The following is a 24627-nucleotide window of genomic DNA, read 5'->3' as shown; positions in this document are numbered from 1 at the left end:
GCAGACACAGATTGTTCCTCTCTGTGCTTTACGTGTATTCTTCTTTGTGCTATCGCTCAGCCTCATCAAATCACATTTGAGCAGAATTAAAGCTGTCTAATATCCTGCCCTGCTGCCCTCTGCCTGTGAGGACGCTCCATCAGGACTCTGTCTATGGTCCCTCTGTCGGGGGAAGCCCTTCTCTCGTCTCTGCCTTTCGTCCTAAGCCTCGGAGATTCCCACCACCAAAAATCAATGTGTGTGAGAGCATATGCTGTGTATGTGTGTGCGTGTGTCAAGGTTTTGTAAGACAAATCTCTCCAGCGTGCACCGCTTTAGTGCTATTGAACCAGGCTTCGATCACTCGGCCACTGTGAATAATGTAAGGGAGGCTACTGCTCACTTACAGCCCGGGACGCCTGTGGGTGTGTGCGGACGTGCGCGTGCCCCTGACAGGATGCTCCTTTTTCCTTCTTGCAAATGCAACAGGGCAGTTGTTCGACGTTCCTCCACTTGGCCCTCTTAATCTCGTGTCAGATACAGGAACTCCCACATTGATAGTGTCTGTTTGAGTGTGTGTGTGTATGCCCTGTCTATAAATGTGTGCACGCTGGAGGCTTCTGCAGTGGACGGGAAGAGCTTAACTCAAGCAGACAGCTTGGTCCTGCACTTTGACACACCCTGACTCATTACATACAGCCGGCACACAGCGGAATATTGTCATTAAAAAAGACAATTAGATAGAAAGTCAAGGGAGCGCCTCGCAGGGCCGGCAAATATAGGTGAACGCGCTCCCAGCCTCATATCCCCAGGTACATGAAGCGCAGATATTAATAACCTGGAGTAATTAAAATGATTTTCGATGATGAGTGTGTGTTTTTGTGTGTGCTGCTCCCTTCATTAAGCTGAAAGATTCGAGATGACACAAACCATAATGCTTAATGGTGTCCTGTTGTTGATGTGGCTTGAGGGGACGGCTGTGGATAGGGCTACAGGGAGCGAGACGGGGGGAACACGGTCATACATCCAGCTGCTGCCCAAGAGGAGCAGCCATTTTTTGACATAATTATCTCTGTCATCACTTACGAGGCAATTAAACAAACATCACTTCCTATTTCCTCTGCTGCCGGACTTTTCCGTGCTCTCATGCCAACCACGGCTTCCCCTCGCTGGACGGACCTTTCTTTCTCTCTTTTTGATTTAATCTTACTCCAGCGTCTCCTTTTCTCTTCTCCTCATCCTGCCTTCACATGTGACTCCCCGACGAGGTTTCAATTTCAGCATACTGATTGTCTCATTGCCGACTCTATGCATGTCTAACACTTACTGGCACTCGAGGGACCAGCAATACACACCATCTCGAGCCTATTGCACTCCCACATGTTTCTGCCGCGGTGTTTGTGTGCAGGGGTGATGAGGGTATAAAATGCCTATTACGCTGAGGGTCTGGTCGCTCTTACACTGGAGAGAATCCTCTGGCGCCTAAAGAGCAGAAAATTGCAATGCTCCTCTTCCTCACTCCCCATTAACCTGCTTTTGAAACAAAGGCTTGGCCAAGGTGTGTGCGTTGCTGCCCATTAGTGCTGTACAGCGTCACGGCTAAAGCACCTTGCGGGCCCAGCCATGCAGAAACAAGGTCCTCTCGGTATACAGTGGCTTCAAAAGTTTCAGACCCATTTTAATCACTTAGATTTTATTATGGAGGACCCTGATACTAAACATATTTTTCTTTTGATACAACGTTTCAGATTACGCTACGGTAATGCAACAGATGTAATCTCAGAGGTAAAAAAAAAAAAAAAAAACTGAACTTTTTCACTGTGAGACTTCAACATAACACAATCCAAGCCCACTCTACATCTTTTTAATTAACACGTTGTGTATTAGCATACTGTACACGGAAATGAACTTGTCACTAATTCTACCTTTCATCCTCCCATCCTCCTGAAAGACAAAAAAGCAGCCGATGACGCCTTGAGAGGAGCTCTGAGATGACTAAAGCAGCAGGCATATTTGTCTAATTTGCACTGAGACATCCACATCAAAGCACAAATCAAGACCCCGGCTCATTCAGGGATTTCTTTTTTTTTTTTTGGTATCAAATCTATCCATTGCTTCTTTTTCCCAGGCATCCTCTTTCCTCTCCCTTGTCACGTTACTCTATCAGTGTGTCTCTCTCTTATTTTGGCAGCGTTATTAGGACATGATAAAAGCAAAGGGGATGTCATGACACGGGACCCCCTGTTAGCATTAGGAGGTGGGAGAGAGCACGAATGGGGGGGTGTGGGGGGGGGGAAAGAGGGAGAAAAGATGAAAGAGATTTGTCTGGAAATGATTGCTCACAAGGCATTGATTCCAGGCTTTAATCTCACACACTGTGCTCAAATTTCCTATTAGGGAGATGAAGAAAAGCGAGAGTGCGAGATGGCTCTTTTCACATAGGTGGGAAGGTGAAGCTCTCCGTGCCTCGTAGGCTTTAGGCCAGACAAAGCGTACATTTCCCGGCTTTCAGCGAACGTTCGGCATCTTTCATATACGCATACAAAAAAAAAAGAATAAGTAAACACGAGAGCGACTATTGCTATCGAATTGTTGGAGGGTTACAACATAGGACAAGCCACTGACAGCAGCTACGGTTCCAAAGCTTCCTCCGGTTAGCGACGATTAGCCTGGGCTATAGGTAATCAATAGCTCCTATCAATTCCATAGCTCCATTGATGGATGAGGTAAAGGCAACAGAGAGGAGAGTGAGAAAGCGGCGGTCACACTCAAGAGAACGCGCTCTGAAAAGGCGCAGATTTGACTCAACGCTGCCTGATTGCGTGCCTGCCATTTCCTTGTATATGTTGAGTGAGTGCATATATAGCTAAGCAGTCCATCTGTGGGCTGTATCATCATGGCAGAGATTAGCGGCTGCTTGGACCCAGCGAGCGTATTGCCTGGTTACGGCGGCTCAAGCCCAGCGCTCCCTCCTCCCATCAGTGGATTGTTTGTCTTAATGCTGTGTGACATGGCCCATTGTTTTGTCCATCTGTGGTTAAGAGTCAATGGACAGAGGGTCTATGAAGGATCTGGCCAGGAGAAGAAAAGGGAGCAAGGGGCAGGGGAATAAATGGTAAGTCGGGTGAAGGTGGGGGGCGGGACTAACTGCAGATGAAAAAAAAAAAAACAACACAAAAAAAGAAAGAAAAACAAATGAAGGAGATAGACATGAAAAATGAGAGGTGAGAAAATATGGATTTTAGCGAGGTCACACGCAGACAAAGGGAGGTGAAGCAGGCAGTGGCCCTGAGAGTTAAACCAGGTCCTATAGTCCATATACTGCCACTTCCTTTATGGACCTTCATATTTCCACAGGCTCGAGCGCCATATGGAGTGGCCTTAAGCTCTTTGTGATATCACAGTGACGCCAGGCCTCTCTTCAAAGGGTTAAGTCATATTTAGTATGCGTCCTCAGAGCCCCGGGCTTTGTATTGTAAATAAGTCTAATGTGGCATTGGTCAGGTATGCTAATTCAGATAATCAGCGTAATTTCTGCAAATTATAACTGTCAGTGTGGTGGGCACAGAACCTTGGCGGAAAACATAAGGGAACAATTTAGGCTGGGTAATACCCCTCCACCAAAGAACTGCTCAAGTCAAAGAAAAACAATCAGCCGGAGCCCGACACACCATTTCAAAAATAGTTTATGGTGAACGCAGCTCAGTCAGCCCGCTGCCCTTTTTCTATGTGCGCACAGACCACAAAGTAATTATAATTTGCTTGGATGGAATTATTCAAAAAATGACCACATCTTTTACTCCCTCTGGTATCCTGAATATGGTTTGGGGAAATTTGAACTAAATTGCTACTTGCTGAAAATATAATAATATACATATATAAATGTGTCTTATTTTGACCTGAAAAATGATTTAAAATGCAGCACATTGTCTCCAACTAATTGCACAGCAATAAACTTCACCAAAATCCTACATTGTATAATAATATGGCTCTTCAGCACTTCAGCAGAGCAGAGCTGGGAATATACTTGTACCATTCCTACTTTTTATTAAGCAGCAAATGGATCCCATCTGACTCCATACATACAGAGAATATCACCTCTTTGTCCTGCAGCACAGTAAATGAGAGCGAAAGGTCAGATATAATTCTCCAACTGTAGCTAATAATGTGTATGTACCAAATCAATATGGATTATAATTGGCTTATTAAAGACAGGCCAAAGCATTTGTATCTTGCACCCAGGGGCGCAAATGCTATAGGGGGAAAACAGTGACAGCAATAATGAGCTTGTCTCACCTCATGCCTTCAGAGTCCAAAGTTAACATGGTCACTACACAGTCTGTTCTCCTGCAGTCAGCAAGACCTCTGAGTGTGGCTGCGCTCTCCCCTGGTCACCCATGAATGTTTATGTAAGGGCCACAAATTACTGAGACTAACCAAGAATAGACTGTCTGACTTTCTTTAAAAAGACCCAAAAATGTTGGAACCACTCACAAAATGAAGTGCAAGGACAGTTAAAACATCACTCCTTTGACTTTTAGGTACTTTTGGTTTTCGGCTGGAAACAAGAGATGTCATTGCTCTTGGATCCAACGCAGCTTCATCATTATGTGCTCGAGCTCTAGCAGCATCCATATCCCTGTGCAATACATATAGGCATAATAAGTGTCCATTAGGCTGGATTCTAGCCTAAAGCTGCTATATAAATGGTTAGCACTAGTGCACTAATTTGACCAAAAATGTCCCCAAGCTTTATCACTCAGAGAAACAAAAGACACACACTTTATATATAGATACAGCCACATCTGCAGCGGGATAAAAGTGTTGTCGGTCTGCGCGAGTCAGAAGAGGTCTTTTGTTTAAAAACAGGGACTCAGACAAAGAGGTGCTCTCCCTCCCTCTCTAATGCATGTTGGGTGCTGCTGCTGCTGCTGTTGCTGCGGGGAGGGTGGGAGGTGGAGGCGGTGGGTGGTGGGGTGCTGGAGCGATGCATGACAAGCCTCTGCTCTTAGAAATAATTACCTCCATAAGATCCCATCTCCCTTTTCTTTAGCGAGGGACGGAGAGGGGAGACATAAATGACACGAGTATGCAGAAAGGGCCCAGTGTTTCTGCCTGATGTGGCTTATGAGGATCTTTACACATGATGGAGCACAGGGCTAATGGGCAGAGATACACTCTCTCACACACACATACACACACAAACCCTTGCACTGTGCTCCTAATGCCCGGCCAACGCTCCGCTGCTTCACAGGGAAACAGTCAGGGACCAAATCAGTGGAACAACTGCACTTCACACACCGTTAATGTCTCGAAAAATCCAGCTAAACAAATTATTCACATAAAAAACCATGATGGAATACCCATGACTCGCAATCTGTCATATTTTTCTTTTTGGGTTGAATTTCCGCTAAACAGTTCCATTCAGGGTTTAATTTTCTCAAACAAGGAAGGCAACACACCAAGAAAAAAAAAAGAAAAAATCAAATTTCTTTAATAACTTTTGGACAAATCTCAAAGGGAAATGGCCTCCCTTCCCACCATGTTGAGAGGCAATTCATTTAGGCTTGTTGCTCTGATACAAACTGGCACTTTTTTTTTTTTTCATAAACTCAATTTTCTTTAACAGTGGCAATTGTGCATAAAGAGGGACAATTTATCTGGGCGGTGTGTGGCGCACAATGAGCTGTTTGTCTGCGAAGGACGCGACTCAGGGAAGACCATGGCCAACGCAGCAGTCAGTTTGCGCCAGAGTACAGTTCAATGTTGCCTCATATTGGTGTTTGCTCGCCGTAAATGATGAAATGACTGGACTGTGTGTGCTCTCAAAATGTTCTTAAACAAACACACAACACATTGACATGCAAACAATGAAGCCCTGGCCTGAAATTTGCACTCGCTCTTTGTTCAAAAACACCTATACCCTTGTGGTGTGTCTCTGCAGCGCTGTATCCTTAATTAGGCCATAAAGTCAGCATCAAAATTGTTTAATGAAAGCCATTCACATGTACATAAAGTCCAGAGCATTAGAACTCTTATTCCCAAATGGGCCTATAATTATCTGGCTCAGTGCCAGGTCCCAGGCTTTAAGAGAAAGATACCGGTCAGCACTTAAATTAATCTTTTTCATACCAGTCTCTAATGAACAGAAAGTGCTCGAGTCAGGAGTTGTAGCCCAAGAAAACTAACAGCATGCATACACACACACACATACATACACATGCACATTGCTCATAGCTAACACGCTCTGGAAATGCTGCCTACTATAGAGACTTTAACACTGCTGAAAACATTCTTATCATCTCTCAGCGCCCAAAGCAATACAGCATCTCCTCTACCTTACATAACCTACTGAGTATACATTCTGTTTAGCACACCAAAAACAATGCGTTTAACTTTGGACACAGCACTCTTAAGAGCTGATTTCTGGTTGACATCATTCAAACACTGGACTAGGAAACACCTTTAAAGAAAATGTTTTACCACGTACTTGTCAAAGGATGCTGTTGTTCCCCCAAAAGTTATATAGGCTGGGCAAAGAGAGTTCATCCAAACCTGTGGCTTAGAGCGCCGAGCTTTGCCAGTGTCCATTTAAGCTTAACACTCACTTCCTCATGGAAATTCACCATGTGGCATCAAAGCCAAGATATAAAACTTAGGCCTGGACAACAAATGCAGTGTAATTTACGAGCGGAACTTTTAGAATGTGCGAAAGTGGGACGATTGCTTCTGACAAGGTAAAAAAGAACAGGGTATGTTGACTGGCTCTTAAATGCAATGAGTTTAGGAGGGGAAGGCAGTGTATTCTGGATTTAAGGAAGAAAAAAAAAAAAGACATGAGAACGGGAGACTGAATCAGCAGGACAAAAAAGGAGAGAGAGAGAGAGAGGGGGGGGGGGGAGAATAAATAGCACAAGAACAGAAAAGGGAGGGGGTATGTTAAATTGGTACAGTAATGATTTATCTAAGCATGCTCCCCGAATCTTAGCGAAACTTTGATCCACGTGTAATTAAAGCCAAACGCGCACTGCTAACCTTCTCCATTTCAGGGTTTGGAAACGGCTCCTTTCGCTGCGTGTTCACATATGTTTCTAAGCGCTCGCCCCCATCTGTGCTGGGGAGTACACGTACAGTATAAACAGGACACTTTGGCAAGAGCAGATTCATACAACACATGAGGGAGAGGGAGAGGAGAGGAGCGAGGGATGTATGGGCTAATGCTATGCTGGAATGCTATTTAAAACGTGGATCCCCCTTTTTCTCCCCAACGCCGCCCCCGCCCGCTCCTCCAGGTCAAGCAAAGCAAAAACAAGTTAAGCGCTCATTTTCTCCCGGCTGCATTAACATAGGGATGACTAAATAATGGACCCTGACTCTCCGTCTTCTGGTTTGAATTACAGCGCGGCCCCCTCTGCTCTGCTTACACCCTGCAACCCCTTCACCAACCGTCCACCCCCCACTCATACACACAAAAACGATTAATCTTTTTTTTTTTTTTTTTTCCTTTTTTTTGTCTCTGAATGTTTTACAGTTCTGTTACACTTATTAGCTGCTGGCAGGACCGAGACTCTTAAATGAAAGCCAAATTGCTTTGGTCATGAGAAAGGAAATGAAAGCTCACTCCAGGGAGAGACTGTGTTGCCTGAGTGTGTGTTGTGGGTGTGTGTGTGCGTGTGTGCGTGTGTGGATGTGTGCATGGCTACAGACCTTTTCACTAAGATCCTCCCAAGGTGAAATTTCATAAACTGACTGGTTGCCTGCCTGCCTGCCTGCCTGGGATGTCCCTGTGTATGGGACAGCGTGTGTGTTGTGCATGGAAGAGCGGCAGCGTAATAGGAACAGCATGCTCATTTTGGAGAGATTAGGACAAATGCACAGGCCTAGTATCAAGGGAGTTGATCTGGATTCAAAGGCTACAGTATAGGGAGGGCAGGGCCAAACGTTTGGCATATAATTAAAAAGAATTTGTGGAAAAAGGGTGGTAGGTTAAGAAATCTGGCCATAATGGATCACAACCTTGTACACTTCTTTCTCTAGCCCTAAGGCAAGCGTGCTTTTAGAAAGGGCATGTGTGCAGGGCTTGACTTTAATGCTAACCAACTAGTCAAACACAGGCAGATTTCAGATTGGCTGGTTCTTCTAATCTCACTTGCAGCTTTAAAGGGACTATACAGAGTTTAACAATGTTAATACTAAGTGTTTTTCTTCCCCTACATATTCCAGCAATGTCTTAATGTGTAGAATGAGCCCAGACCTATTCACCTCAACTGCCTCTAAAATGCACTCAAAAAGTTGTTACTTCGGGTCTAAAAGGGCCGTCATGCACAAAAATATAGAGACTGCCGTTACGCGTAAGACCTGAGGTGGCAGTAGTGAGCATAAAATGACCAACTTGCATCTAGTCTCTTTAAAGAGTTGAGTTTAATGAAGCTTAGATATGATTTTGTAGACAGTCAGAAAATTAGACTGATCACTGGCCAAGTTGCGCCAGGTTTTTTGTTATTATATAGATCATTCTATGAATTTAACTAACCACAGGAGCCTGTGAGCACTTAAGTTAATGTCACTGTGTGTATAACCGAAGGCATATCCCGGGAAAGTTTAGTTTATTATTAGGATCCGCATTAGCTGTGCTCAACAGCCTGCTAGTCTTCCTGGGGCCCTTCTTAAAAAGCATACATATCAAAAATATTGTCAATAGACTAATCCAAACATGTAAAGAAGCTGAACAACCTGAACAAGATCCTCTGGGAAACCCAAGCATGAAACTGCACCACTACACGACCCCTTACACCAACACACACTCGCAGTCATAACATCCCAGGTGAACGGCCCACTGACCTTGGCTGGAGGGACTCTCTTTGACGTGGAAGAGCTCTTGCAAGCTGAGCTCCTCCTCTCCGCTCAGGCCCTGCTGGTGGAGCTGCAGCTTCCTCAGCCCCTCGTTCTGCTGGTGCCGGGCGGAGCGGGCGTGCTGCACCAAATTCAGCCGCGCCTTGGTGGAGTAGTCACACAGCGTGCAGTAGTACACGCACGATTCGGGGCTGTAGGTGCTGTCCTGCTTCTGCAAGTGCTGTGGGAGGGAAAAGGGGAAAGGGTTAGTTACGGTCTCTTACTTGAGCTCGCTGAGACTACTTTCATTGAATCCTTCAAAATCGCTCTATGTATGTGCTTGAATATGTAAATAGCTAGGAATGACTATGGCTACTACACTTACTGCTAATGCGTCTAACAGCACCACCACAGCTACTTCAATCAAATTCAAAATCACTTAACTTACTAAATATGTTTCCACTTGGACATGTCGCCATTTCTTACAACATTAAACTAGCTTGGTAATTGTCAGAAGATCAAGCCGCATAAGCCCCTGCGTTACACTTTCCAAATTAACTAGATAGGTTTAAGGTGACACTGAGATCAATCCGCAACAAAAGTCAGATAAAGAGGCTTAGACCTTCGAATCCCGTTTTTGTCTTTAAGCGCTTATTGTCCGGCGCCCCTCATTGTGCGCAGCTGCGGGGGCTTTCTCATTCAACTGTGCTGTCAGTTGCAAGCCCCCTTAATTTCCAGCAAAAAAAAAAAAAAAAAACCTACCCCCTACCTCTCTGCCTCGCTACCTCTCTGCCTTGCCCTGCCCGCCCTCAGCATGCAGGCCTGTGGACACATGCATACACCCCCTCCTCCCCGGGCCTACCTTACCCCTATACTCCCATACACCCAGTCAAGCCAAGCATATCAAGTGTGCCTCTGTTGTTGCTGCCGGGCTAATGAACAATGCACAAAAACAAAAGAGCGGGCCAGCCTTTTATTATCTGATCCCGTGTTGCGGAGGGAGAGGGAGCCCCAGCGCAGACAGAGGTGGCTTATGAAAGGTTAGCCTTACGCTTTGTTAAGATTTATTCCGCGACCCATGTGAGAAACAGGTGTGCTCCTATGCATGAATTAATATATATTGTTATTGCGCTGTCTCTCAAAGGGGGGGGGGGGAGAAGTTCATTCCTAAAGGATATTAAAGTTGGTAATATTTTTGCTGTTGTATAGAGCAGGGGGAAAAATTGTGCGTGGTGATGCAGGGAGATGGGGGCACGGTTAGCTAGGCTGCAGGTGTGTGGGTTCAACAACCCCCCCCCCCCCCCCTCCCCTTCCTCCAGTCGCCTGCCCTTCCTCCTTTGACAAACAGGGATTAGCAACATAGCTACAGCCGCTAACACATCTTTTCTCTCTCCCCTGTCTCTCCCCTTCTTTCTTTTCCCCCCTTTTGTAGGAAAACCTTACGAGTTTTTTTTTTTTTTTCCTTTTTTCTCACGAGACGGTGGGACGTCCCCTCGCAGTCAGAGGCCCTTTCAGAAGTCTTAAGTTTTAATTAAGTCGGAGTTGTCAGAAGAAAGCTCCCCAAGTCCAGAGCTCAGGGCCATTAATTACACCTATCTTTGTTTCTCTGTGAAAGGAGGCCTCCCTCACTCCCCTCTTCCTTTCTCTCCCTCCTTCCCCCTGCTGGAAACCACACACATGCACGTGCACATGCAAAAACATATTCACAGGAAAAAAGAGAGGGGAAAAAAAGGTGCCTAAGCGCTGTCTTCTCATTAAAATCGTCACTTTTTTTTTTTCTTTGTTGTTCATTTGTCATTAACCCATTGTGGCCTTTCATACATGCGAAACTCTCCGAGCACATAAAAAAAAAAAAAGAGCCCACTGTTCTACATCCTCATTCTCATTAACCTTGTCAATCACTGGAGAGGAGCTGTGTTGTTTTTTTGTTTTTTTTCCCCCCATTGCTTTGAGCCATTTGTTTCTGCTTCAATTCGATCATGTCTGGAATCCACTCTGCAATCACTCCAACAACATTCTGCCAGATATGAGCGCTAATTTCACTAGACAAATGATATCTGAGCAATGTGAGGCAGCTAGAAGCAATTATAACAAACCTTTAATTCAGTATAGAGAGAAATGCATCAAAAGAGGAACGGAGCCTGACACAAATGCAGTGCGTGTGTATATATAACTGTGGATTGACCTCAATGTTTCTACTCATACTCTTGCATCTACAAAGCAAGCAAAGAAGCGGCCTGGACTCCTTTCATTTGCTAAGTTCATCTTTTTTGGGGGAGTTTTTTGAGTTATGATATAGTTGGGGTTAAGCAGCGCTGCCAGATAGGTTTAGGCCTAATATTAATTCTGTCCCCATCAGCACATTCCAGAGGGTTTGTCTAAGACCTAAACTAGAGGCTGTCGGTCTCTCTCTGGGCTCCGCAGGCCTCAAATGCAGGCGGTCTGCTGATCACAGGCCAGAGCATCCATGATTTATGAACTTTTAAAGAAGCACTTTGACTCCTGCCAGGCGCGGGCTGTGTAATGCATATTCAAACACACAAACACAGTGTTCTGGGGTCGGGCGTTGCACCCATGTGTGTCTGCGCAGGAGTGGATAATTTATGCGGCTGCTGCTGATATGCACGGTGTTATATCAGGCCACTCTGGTGACTGGCAGAGCAGCCCATCCCTGTCAATATGGCACCTCTCCAGAGTGCCCCGTGGTTAATTGTTAGGGATTAGTGTTTGGCAAACAACCAAATAAGCGAACAGTCCCAGTGGGCCAATCAGCCTGAGTCTAACAACACTCTGGCTTGGACCTGAACATGGCACAGGCAGTTCTCAGAGGAAGTGGAGATGTGCCCTCACACACAGCATGCAAATGACAGCAGTGGGACTTCCTGTTTACCTGTCAACAACATGAGCAGAGGGAGGAGAGAGACAGGTGAGGGAGGCTCTGCGCTGTAGAGCTGCACTAATGCGCTGTGTCTCTGACTGAGAGGCTGAGGATGACAGAGGACTGCATTCATTATGCAGAATGAGATGTTTACAAAACACCTTTCTCCCTCTCCCATAAACAGCAGAGCACACCTCCCGTGGCTGGGTTTGCGCCGAGCACAGTGCCTCTGTCTCACATTCATTTGTTCTATCTGCACTGACAAAGCTGCCTCATTAACTGAATTCTTAATAAAGCAATGCAAAAGACGTTTCAGGCTTCTTTTATCTGGCGCTGCCGTTTGTGTACGCGCTGTGTGTCACTGAGTGTGTGGAGATAATTCCAATGTTTTCTGTGTCTTCTCGCTTCACAAGTGTGTGCGCTGTTTACGCATCAGTAATTTCAATGGCACATTTTTGTATTCCACCTCGTAAAAGACTTTGTGCGTCTGTGAATAATTTCAGTAGCTCCTTCCTTTTTGTCTTTACGTGTGTACAATGTTAGGGGACAAAAATATTCAGAATGCGGTGCAAGGCAGGGCCATGTTTTTCTCTATAAACCAAATGACAAATTAGGGTACTCAGTACAAACATGAGCCTTTCCTGTCATTAAGTGTAAAACCAGGCAGCTAATGAACACATTGTGAAAATAAGAAGCCTGCACCGCAACAGCTATGTCTTAATAACCAGTGTGAGTGAGCGTGTGTGTACGTGTTTTATATGAACAGAGCAGTAATGCACAGCTCTGTCAGTGTATAGCGGAGGGGGTTGACTGGTGCATTGATGGTATACCTTCTTTTAGGAATGTCACCAGCTTCCGGTGCTCTCCCCTGGGCCCCCTGAGGGCCATCAGAGACAAAAACAGTCCGACTTGGCCCAGAAAACAACAAAAGCATGTTTTGTTCCTTGAAAGTATTTTAAACACATACCGGCTCTGCCTGGAAGGCTGCCAAGTGTAGAATTCCATCAGTTCTACCACCTCCCTAACACATGTTAGTGCTAACCGCTGCTCAGCCCCGAGACATAGATGTAACGCAAGATCAGTGCCACTGAAGAGCTGCAGACTGCAGCTCAGACAGGCCCAGGTCTGTGCCACCTTCTGTATAAATAGTGGAGCTAATATAGTGTAGAGGGAGACAAATTCACTGTTGCACACACAAACAAATATGCAAATAGCCTTCACACAGTAAAAGTGCTGAATGCACATTACTTATGCACAAATATACACACACGGAGCTCATCTCCTGCTCTCCCAGCCGCACACATTCGTACAAGGCCACTGCATACGATCTGAAGATGCTGCAGAGACAAAACAATCCACAAAGCCCCTCGCCTCGGCTCAACCCAGCCACTTCTACCTCTGCTCATTTCTCTAACTGCTATTTTCAGACTGAGCAAAGTTCCTGGAGAGAAGCTGCTCCTCCGGGCCCCGCACTGTGATCATCGCTCGGGGGTGCACAGCCTGTGGACCAGCAAGCTTTAGGCCGCCCAAAAATAATAAGCATCTATCACATAAGGTCTGCCAAGCCAAATAAATTTAAGCCTTACAATGAGTCTTTTAGAACGGCTCTCTGCAATGCTCCGCTCGCCTCTGTCTTCTCACTTTCCCCTCTATCTTTCGTCCATACTTCTACGCCTTTTTATCTGCACAAAGCAACTAGGAAGCAGAACAGTGTAACCCTAAACCCTGTAAATAGCGTATCTGGCTTTGTGGTGCCCACACACACAAACACACACACTTGTAGGAATGACGTAAGTGTGTCTGACACGTGGGTCAGAGGTCAATCTGAAGTTCACAGCTTCCTGACCCCTGACCTCTCACTATCACTGCTGCCTTTCTCAGCCTTCACTGCACACACACATTCACAATTCAGCATTTGGACAAAAATATGCTTGATTTATTGCACTTCTAACTCTTTGATAAATGCATAGAAAATGTAAAGCAACTAGAGCTGCATAATTATGAGCAATCGGATTAAAATCACAAAATCAGATCAACAAAGCTGCAATTATTTTGCAATAACCTTAAAATAATAAAATAGTTATTCTACGTAGAGTCTTACTATGTTGTTTAAAACCTCTACAATGCTCTAAAATGAACATGATTCTTTTACGTATAAGATAAGCCGTTCCTCTCTCCTCTCAAATATTAATGCTCCTGTTCAAAACGTGCTCTGTGAACAACATACAACATAAATTGATTTGCTTTTTGCCACTAAATTGTGCAGCCCTTTTGTATGGCCACTGTTTGGTGCAGGTTATACACCACTATCAGAGACACAGGCAGTGGAGTAAAGCTCAGTCAGTGATGCATGTGTTAGCGCACCTCTGAACTAGATAAAATGGATGAGTATTTACATTAGCATTAGATTTACACGGCACAACTGAGCCACTTACTCCCTATTAGCTCCCCTGACCTTAGCCCATTAGGGTCTAAAAGCCCCTGCCTGTCTCCATTTGCCCGCCAGGTGAGACTGACCAGACCAGGCCATTTCCCTAAACCATCTCTAGCTCTGGGATTATCTTCTGCATCACCCCACAATCAAACAGACTACTAAGATTATAATCATTTAAATGCTAACATGCTCCGGGGAACATCTTCTTTTTCTACTGACGCACAAGGAGGGATGTTGCAGAAAAGCTAACACGCTTTTGGGTAGTGTTGAAGCGTTTTTCCTTGCACGCAAAAAAGAAAAAGCGTTTGGGAAAATCAAGGCAAAGCTTAATTGACAGGAACTATGAAATAGAAAAACAAAAATAAGGGTCTGAAAAATCTGGGTCTCGCGCTCATCGAGTTGAACCATCAAAGAGGTTTGTACAACGCTGATGTTGTTATCTTTAACTTAAACTGAAATGGAAGCAGGGGGAAAATAATTTTTTTTGCGGCGGAGAGGTGCAGCGATTTGTGCCAAGTTTGTTTTTCTTCGTAATGAGAACTCGGCGCAAAAAAAAAAAAAAAACGTCCATTAGTGATAGTTAGACAGAAGGAGCGGCAGAGGCTGTACAGTGGGGAGAAAAAGAAAATACTATATAGCCCAACGGATTGAGAAACAGTGACGCAGAGAACAAAAGAGACGGACTGAGTTGCAGCGAGAATGAGGAAGAATCTGGATGGGCTCAAATCACTAATTACACATTCCTGCGCCCGTGAAGGGGAGTATTGTTTTCTAGTTAGCCTCTACCCTGTCGCATGGTTTCACTTAGCTCTAAACAAAAGGTACAGGGAACAAAAACACAAGACTAATGACAGAGAAATGGGAGAAATTATCCCCGGGGTGGATCCTCGTGAGAAAATGGCTGCTGATTACTGGACAAAGACGGTTCATTTTCAAACTGTGGCAAAATGGCAGACGCTCTTTTGCGCTTTTTTAAAGTATGAAAGACAAGTGAAAGGCTCCAATTACTTAGGTAGCACGATTTCCTTTGGAGCAAAAAACAATAATGGTCTGATAATGTTTGAAACCCGCTAACCCCGTAGTTTAAACTCCCACAAACATATTCTAAAATGCATAAGGCTTAACTTGTGCCAAAAGATACGACTTGTACTTGCTATAACACTGCTTCACACATGTTGCCAAATTCAAACAAAGAAGAGTTGGGAGTTGGAATAAAAAAAAAAAGAAGTGTAGCAACATCTAGCTTGTTTTGCGCAAAGTGAGATCACACATTGGGCTTGCTACTTGGGCAAAAAAGAAGAAACATAATACCAGAGCACAATGAAAAGCACCACTCGAGCGGCGCTGCTTTGCATATTGCCATAGGAAATGAAATGGCTCGGAGTTGACCTACAAGATGGCACACTTGATCCCTCTGTACAGTTTGCCACTCTCTCTCTCCCTCTCCCTCTCCCTCTCTCTCCCTGTCTCCGTCTGCTCTGCCCGGTTTTTATCAAAAGCAAACATTTAAATAGGGGAGTGCGAGTCTCCCGGAACACAGACACAGATAACAAGTTTTTGCAACACTTTGAGCCACGTCAGACATTCTCGCAATTACTGCTCGAGAATTTTCCACTATTAGTTTACCTTGAAACATGCAAATGCTCATTTTTACAGTGCAAGTTTCTTTTCTTTTGCTTCTGTGCGCGGACTACTTTAAAACACAAAATTAACAGATGACAAGAATGCGAATTTGGAAGGCAAAAGCAATGCGGTTTGAAATATGTTTATAAGACTTCTTTGAGCCTCAGTTTGAACAGCAGATCATCAGGATTATCTTGAGTGTGAGACTGAAAAAATGACTGATAGTAGGTTGCTTTTACTATCTACCTGTCATATTTAGCACGGGCCAAGGGGAGGTGGGTTCAACTGACAGTAGTAGGTCCCCGGCTGCCCGTGTTTGCCCGGGACTCGGCGCAGAGCTAAAGGAAGGGATATTGTTTTCCCCTGAAAAAGCCTCCGCCACAGTCCGCATACCAGCGTCCACTCAACATACCAATGGGCTCTTTGAAGATTACTCAAATGTTTGCCTTTGTTACCCCCACCGCCCCACTCGTCCTAACCTACACTCCAGACCAAGAGGAGGAGAGGAGATTAGCTGAAAAAAAAAAAAAAATGGCCAGGAAACAGTAGGGCTGCATAATCGTCCACTGCTTTGGTTGCACTGCGCATCTATCTCTCATCAGTATCATTTTACTGTAAACAAAAACAAGGAAAACTCCTTGAGGTGATATAGTAAGTATGAACATAGAGTCAAATTAAATGGAGGACACTTGGTTCTATCTCATCATTGTTCGATTGATGCCAAAATGATCAAAAATGGATCCATGGGCCAACAGATACTGACTACATGACTACAGTACTGCAATATTTCCACTCTAAAGACATCCACTGCATCCAAATGTGCTAATTTAACTAAATGTGCAGAAAACCAAGATCCCCCGCCCCCCAGTGGGTCGGTATTAATCCCAAACAAGTAAGTGGGCTTTCTATCAGGTCTATTTCAAAGCATTAGGGATTACCTCGCACAAACTAAGCTGCTTGAACTCACAGGAGGTCAGTGGTATATTGTGCCGTTGCCAGGGTGGAAAGGCCACTGATATAGAGACACACAGGTTTGGGTTCTTCTTCTTCTCCTTCTTCTTCTTCGTCTTCCAGCCCGCACCAAAAACATCCCCTGTTCCCCTCCCTTCTAGCGTATAATCGAATATCTCCCCCTACTTATCTATTCACTGAGCACCTAATGGTTAAAATCAATTACAAGTGGAATGCTGAAATGCCGAATACTAGGCCACACGCTGATAATGACAGAGAGGAGTGTGGAGTGGGGAGACTTGGGACGGCTCCAAGAGAGGCACAATTACCTCCAGTCGATTGATTATTGATCCGGAGGGGGCGTCGAGAAGTATTCCAGCTCAACTTTGTCCCTATCAATATCCTGATAGCTCTATGAGGCTGGAAAGTGGGAATGCACTATCTAAATACCATTCTGAAGCTGGAGGAGCCGCCGCCACTGTTTAAAAAAAAAAAAAAAAAGTATGTCGCCAGTTTTTAATTCTTTCTAACGTGGCGTGAATTTGTACATCAGGTGATGCCGACTTGAAAGATAATCGACTAAATCGCTAACGCCGCGGGCATGTGACTCGGAGCTTCTCTGATCAAATCAAAGCATCAAAAGTGAAGGCGAGCGTCATATTCTCAGGTCACACGCTCAGTTTATTACCTTGTTTTTGACTTCCTTAATATACACTGTGTTCAGGAAGTTTATGGCTGGACAGTACCCTGTCAGGAAGGATTCATGTCCCTGTCGGCTTTACCCAAATCTAAAAGCTTCTCGACTGGAGAACCACAGTTTGATGCTGCATTTGAGAGACCTACAAAAGTGATCGTAACTTTGTTGTCATGCTGTCACCGTGTTCTGGAAGTGTTTATGTCGTGTTTTCGTCTCTTTTTTTGTCTCATTTTGTCAGTTTTTGGGACTTTATTTATTAGTGTTTATTTTGTTGCATTTATGTGTCACTCTTGTCACTTTTTTGTCGTGTTTTCGCCACGTTTCAGTCACTTTGCGTTTTTGTCGCTATTTTGATGCTTTCTTTCTTAAGGTTTTAGATTTGGGTAAAGCCAAACTGGAGAAAATGTGCTCGGTTCAGGCAGGGGTTAAGAGGTTGATTCCAATGATGTTGTTATTGGGTAATAATAATAATAAAATAGCAAAAATTTAAAGAGGCTGGAAAACTGCGGGACTATGGGAGAGTTAAGTGGTAAGTTAGAATTAATACAATAACAAAAAGGGGGAGGGCCCAGTCAAGGAAAAAAAAAAAAAAAAGCCAAACTCCACTAGCCGCTTTGTTCAGATGTCCCCTGGTGGTAGGAAGACACTAACCCCCTTTGTGCAAAGTCTGCTCCCTCCTCCTGCCTGCTATCTTTCCTATACCTGTCAGTCCTGATCTGCTTTACACTCCCGTGCACATGGACAAACGGCTCGGCCTGGGCATGGACAATCCCAAACAGACCATAGCCCCGGAGAAAGGTGGGGGGTCACACCAAGGAGTATCGTTTTAAGCTCAGAAACTGAAGGAGCATAATGGTCGAGAATCAAGAATCACGTAAAACCGTCCAAAAGAGAAATTGGCGTAAAACTTGCAAAAGAAAAGGAAATACTGTTTTTACATTTTGGAAAAAAATCTTTATTTTAAGGGACTAATGCATTTCAAATCTGAAGAGTTAGTGTTTGCGAATTACTGGTGAAAAAGTGCGACTATAATGTTCTTTGAAGACTGGGGAACTCAAAATGAAGAGGGGGGAGGGTAATTAAAAACTATAAGTGCCCAAAGCCAGCCGCAGTGCACCCACACTAATGGTGCACTGACCATCTGCTTAAAGGCTTTGGGAAGGAGAGTGGGTGAAACTCTTATTAATATCTGGGGATTATTGGGCAACGGGGGGAGGTTAAGGAAGTCTGTCTATTGAAAACCTCTTTCTGACAAACACACACACACACACACACACACACACAAAAAGCAACAAGCGCACGCAAGCACACACCTGCTTTTATGCTTTAATTAGCACGCCACCCTCCACCGCCCACTTCATCAGCCGTGGCCCTCTGAAAGATTTCCATTGTAATCTGTGCGCAGGTGAAAGACGAGACCATTTGAATAATCTACTAACCGCCGTCTCTGTGCCTTTATACGCCACAGTGAGCGGGAAAAGGGGAGGCAGCCGCGGTGGAGAATACAGGAAGACAGACAGACAGACAGACAGACAGACAAGCTTTTGGGAAAGAAAAAAAAAAAAAACACACAGTTGAATCCACTCCTTACAGACGGCAGGAGACTGGATCAGCCCGTCTCCGAGACAGAACATGAAAATCTATATCTAGCAGTCAAGTAGCATCTAGTGTGAAGTGTCTGTGAACATTCCTGTTTGAAGAGAGGAGCAACTCTTTAGGACTGTGTGTGTGTGTGCGTGTGCGAGTGAGACAAGGACTCGCTGATCAAGAGAGTGTCTACAACAAGAGGACACGGGCTAAAGTGGAAAATGGCAACTTCATAAGAGTCGCTGCCATATGGAGTTACGAGTGCTACTGTGCGTGAACTGCCCCGGTGAATATATGTTACGTTGTTCCTTTAAATGCATACGTTTAAGTGAGTGTGTGTCATAAATGGTGCCATGCATTAGAAATAGATCCAGTCTCGTTTCTATTCCAGGGCCCATCACAATGGCTTTTTATGCAAATCTTTGGGAGTCAATCTCCTGTCCATTTCCCCATCACACAAGTCCAAATGACAGTCCAATAATTTGGGCTGCATATATATAGGCCATTTGGTTTTCAAATGAGAGTGGGCAGGGTTGACCCTTGCTAATAGCCACGGCACGGCGGTAGACTTAATATTGCGGATGCATAAGCACTGCCATCTCTGTCTGAGGGATGAAGGAGAGGATAATGTAAAGGAGAAATGCAGCACGGGTGATGGGGAAACGCAAAGCAAAACGAGAAAAAAAAAAATCTAAAATGAAGTACAATCTAGTTCTCCCCTTCCTGTTAGCCCTCACCCCCGTAATTCACCCCACCTCTCCACTCTCTGCCTCTGCACTGCCAGGAGGATCATGGGTAATGAGATGGCCTATCTGCTGCTCCCGAGGGGAGGGACAGAGGGGGAAAAAATGAATTTGAAAAAAGATGGACAGACCGACATGAAAACAGATTTTTTGTTTCATGTTTTTGTAATTCTGAATTTTCAATTATATCATGTATAAACTGCACAGGAGCAAAGTCAGGTAAAGAGGGAAATATAGAGTAAAAGAACAGAAGTTGAAACCAAATCCATCTCATTTGCGAAAACTATATAATGTACAAGACAACATATTATTTTTGATCCTAAAATAGCTGTGTATCTTGTTCAGAGTAGATTGACAGTAAAAACAAATAGACCCTGGACGTTCATTCTGGCCTGAATAATGATGGAAAGCTGGACGGACGGGCGGTCAGGTGGTGACGGCTGAGGTCACTTTAAGATTTACAGGAGAATCCATGTGAGAAACAGGTGCTGAGGTCTAAGACAGAGTGTGTGTGGTCCTGCCCAGGCCCTATTGACCATGGACATTCCCCGCTCCTAATGACCCACGGGCCGATCTCACCCGCACAGTTCTGTCTGACGCTGCGCACATAAACATAGGCGCCGACTGCTGCCTGCGCCCCGGACCGTGGCCCTGCAGCCCACACTGTGAGCGACTGACAGATTTACTCCACCTTCTATACTATTAAGCCCCGTGTTTGTTGTTAAAAATGTAATGAAGCCATACATCATTATAGTCGCTGCTAACCCAAACACTGTCCTGGCCAGAAACGGTCATGCCCATGCATCAACACCGTTAAATACCCACACTACCCCACAGTCCGCTGGTACATGCAACACATTTCATATAGAAAGTCAATGTGCAGGATGAGATTTATAGTTGAAATGTACAAATCTGTAAGAAGAGTAAGGATTGTGTCACCATACTGTGCCAAATTCCCAGGTAGTGCAACAATAAACCAATGGAGCTATTAGTGCAGCTTTCTTTACCATTTGTATATTGTGTAAGCTAATGATTTGTTACTATGTGAGCATCTGCTTGCTAAAAACACAGCGGTTTTCGCCCATAATATTTGATTTATGGCATTCCGTCTCGATTTACCATAACCAATTCTTCAGGAAATGTAACTTTAATTTCACGCCCTGAAAGCAGCCTGGCAGTGACCCTCTTTTCCCTTGTAAGGCCTGACTTCCTGTGCCACCTGCTGCGCCCCGGTCACCAGATGATTGCATGTCCATGTGCCGTTAATGTCATTTCCCTTGTGGTGAATTCAAGTCTGGAAAATACTTTCTCAAAACTCCCGGCTCTCCTTCAGAAGTACTCTATTGCAGCTACAAAGCAGCCATAAAACTCCCTGAATATGCTTTTTTGTTTGTGTCTTCAAATGGTTTTCCAAGCCATAAAGATATTCTGTGTTTCCAAAACCATCTGGTAAAGTCGTCAACACTTGGATCTTTTATGCACCCGGCCAAGCTACCTCCATTTCCCATGTGCGTTTCACCTTCGCCAATACATAAAAGGAGAGGTGTTTTCCTGGTCAAATAAAGAGCTTTTTCCCTATGCCCTCCCTGTGCTGCTCTATGGCTGCTTCGCTTCTTCTACCACATGTCCGAGGGTAAAAGAGTGGGGTTTCTGCCAGAAGCATTAAAATCATCATCTGTGGAGCACATTTGTTACACACTGTGGGTTGGTGGCTGGTGCAGAAGAACAAGGGACTGCGGGGGCACAGAGGGGCCACTGGGACAACTCAAATGTGCAGAAGCGAGCATTGCACATGTATGAAATTCATATGATATGTATAGATAAAAAAATAGTGTAGTATGAATGCAAAAACTCTTCGCCACTTATAAGGAAAGTCAGATTCTCCCCTTTGGCCCTGTCGCTCTAGACCGTTTGTTGCACTTTAAATAAACCATTCACAAACACCTGCCAGTGCCAAACACAGCTAACAGTAAAAATCCTCATTAAAGTAATGCACTTGATCCTGGCCTCTAGGTCAAGGCTTAGGGAATGAATGTACTGGTCTCTTCAACCAAAGGGAACTCTAAACTATATCACTAAAGAAGAGAAGATAAACACCCTAGATTTGGGATGAGCCAATTGAAAAGAAGGTTAAAGTGTGAAAGGTTTCAACTATTGTATACATTATATGTATTATCTATATTATATAGGTTTATCAAGGACGTTATTCTCTACTTTTTACAAGATCTTTTCAACAAGAGCAATATGTCTATGCCAATCATGCTTCTGATCTGTTTGCAAAGAGTGGATGCAGGTGCTGGTAATGTAATTTCTTTTGTGGTGAAAAGAGTGGTGATATTTCTACCTTAAAAAATTGCCATTTTTTACCTTGTACAGGCGGATGACAGCCTCGTGCCTCTGGTTGGTGGTGTGTAGTCGTAGTTTATCCACACTGTTACTGTAGTAGTCACAGGCGTTGCACTTGAGGTGCACAGGGTTGCCAATGGCCACACACTTTAATCTCCATTGGTTGGCCTTGCCCCCTTCCTTGATGTGGGCCACCAGCTGGTGCTTCTGCATGTGCTTGTCAGTCTTGCAGTGCAGTTGGAAGTTTGCCTTTAGCTGGGTGTTGTAGCTGCAGAGCTTGCACTGGTAGACGTCTCCCACCACGCATCGCCACTCCTCCTCGGGTAGCGAGCGCTCGGCGTTGACATGGGCGTTCAGGGCCTCCAGGCTGTCCGAGGAGTAACAGTTGCACACGGCACACTGGTACAGGCGCAGGCTGGGGTCACTGATGGGGGGAGACAGGGAGGGGTCTGAAGAGGACATGCCCCCCATCCCTCCAGCCGTAACCAAGGACAGGTCATCTGCCATCAGCTGACCACCGGCAAGACGCAGCTCTGCCGATAAGTCGCTGTTCACTGCAGGGGAAAAAAGAGAAAATCTATTAGGCTGCAGGGAGGCGGTGCGCAGATTGTAGGCAGAAGAAAGGGCACACAAAAACACAGAAGCATGAGAATAAAACAAAGCTCTTGTGAATATGCAGGCGCTGTATGCATGGCAGAATAAAGGAAAGTAAGAAATAAAAAGGCTTTTTTTATTAAATGAAATTAAGTGTGGAAAGAGACGTCCTCGGTGCGGGCCTCTCTCATACAAAAGGATTTGATAAAATAAAGCCCCACTGGCGCTCCTTACAAAGTCTCGTCTATAAAAAAAAACCTAATAGGATTGAATCAGGATCAATTACAATCATCCTTTTCAACCTGCTAACTCGCTCATCAGGTAGCTTTAATTACTACTCTCCATGATGGCAAGGCGGCTGTTCTAGAGTTTTTCACACGCACACACAGATCTGGGGGGCTGATCAATGCATTACACAGGTTCTTTCATCTGCCCGCCTACTCTCAGACAAAAAGATCTTTCATTCATATCAATGTAATTAACTGTTTCATTTGATCCTGTTATTGTCTATCAAAGCATGGTACGAAAGCTCATCAAGTCTTTTCTCAGATTTAACAATTCCCCAATTAACCGGTGAGATTTGCCAAGCTGTGCATAAGTTACATGTGTTACACTTGAGTGCAGATAGAGCACAAAACACTGTATGGTCATACAACCATTGAAGTATATAGACTATTGCAGTGAGGATAGCTGTGCGTACAGCTGGGTGCTCGATGGGGAGCCGTGTAAGTCACTAGAGAACGTCTGCTGGCAGGCGGTGACCTCCACAGTACAACAGGCAGTAGGTGTATATCACTGCAGGGTCATTGTTAAACCTCTCTCCTCTGGGATTGTGCTTCCAGCATGCATGTGCATGTGTATGTGTATGTGTATGCGTATGTGTATGTGCATGCTCTTCAGGACAAGGCACAGGGGGCTGGTGGGTGTGTAAGGAGAGGGATTAAGCTGACTTAAGAAAATTACAAATGAAAGATTAAGAATAATTCTCATGTGGCGTCTCATAATCATTTTTTAATCAGTGAGAGGGGTCAGAGAAAGGAGACAATGACAGAGGGACAATCTGAGAGAAAAGATAAGAGTCAGAAAGACACAAGAGAGGGTGAACCGAGGGAGCAGGAGGAGGGGATGGTAGTGTCAAAGTGACAACACTCGACAGAGCAACTAGAATACTGAGGTAGGAAGCCACTCATAATACAAACCTTCAGCAAAATTAAAACCAATAGTATCTGTTTATTATTGTACACTGTGATGACTTACCAAGACCAGATCCCAGAGCAGCAGCAGTGGCAGGGTCGAGCTGAAAGGGGTTGATCATCATTGGTGGCTCTGGGCCGCTGCCCGCTGGGTTCTCCAGTTTGACTCCTGTCAACCCCATGTTCTGAGCCAGGTAGTACTGGTACAACTCTGCCTCGGCTGGAGCCAGCCCCATGTGCAGGCTGTGCTGGATCTGCTTCATGTTCTGCTGCAGCAGCATCATGTTGTGCATGTGTTTCTCACTGGTCATGTGGATCCGCAAGTTACGAGCCACATTGGTCTCATAGTCACAAACCTGAAAAACAGTTTAAAAAGAGGGCATTTTATTTCAATTTTATAACTTGAATAAATGTGTAAAGTTTGTTAGTCCATGACTGAAGGCATGCTCTCATACCTCACATCTCCATGTGGGCTTCTGTTTTGGTTTGGACGGCGAAGGGGCGCCACAGCCCCCACTGAGACTGGCAGTGGGCACAGGGGTGCTGTGGTTGTGGTTGTGGTTGTACTGGGCCTCACTGCCGCCATTCTGGAGTGTTTGGACATTGTTCAGATGCTTGTCAGACTGCATGTGGATGCTAAGGTTGCCTTTGGTGGTAGTAGAGTAGTTGCATACCTAAAACAAAACAAAAAACACAGTCAGTTTATGTCAATTACAGTGATATTATTAACACATTATCCACATCCATTGTAATAATATATAATATATAGT

At 44.7% G+C, this 24627-nt stretch overlaps 1 protein-coding gene across 3 annotated transcripts in view; it reads right to left on the bottom strand.

Annotated features, from left to right (window-relative positions):
• Positions 1 to 24627, bottom strand: part of zfhx4 (zinc finger homeobox 4) — a 74064-nt gene that overhangs the window by 27329 nt on the left and 22108 nt on the right. For all 3 annotated transcript variants that reach the window (XM_079576046.1, XM_079576045.1, XM_079576044.1), the window contains exons 3-6: positions 24313 to 24531; positions 23922 to 24213; positions 22092 to 22624; positions 8821 to 9052 (exon numbers count right to left, since the gene is read on the bottom strand). In XM_079576046.1, the coding sequence (XP_079432172.1) occupies positions 8821 to 9052; positions 22092 to 22624; positions 23922 to 24213; positions 24313 to 24531 (1276 nt within the window). The remainder of the gene's footprint in view (positions 1 to 8820; positions 9053 to 22091; positions 22625 to 23921; positions 24214 to 24312; positions 24532 to 24627) is intronic.

Source organism: Gobius niger (assembly GCF_951799975.1).
Source record: "Gobius niger genome assembly, chromosome: 18".
Classification (NCBI taxonomy): Eukaryota; Metazoa; Chordata; class Actinopteri; order Gobiiformes; family Gobiidae; genus Gobius; species Gobius niger.
This window is presented reverse-complemented; position numbering and strand designations above follow the sequence as displayed.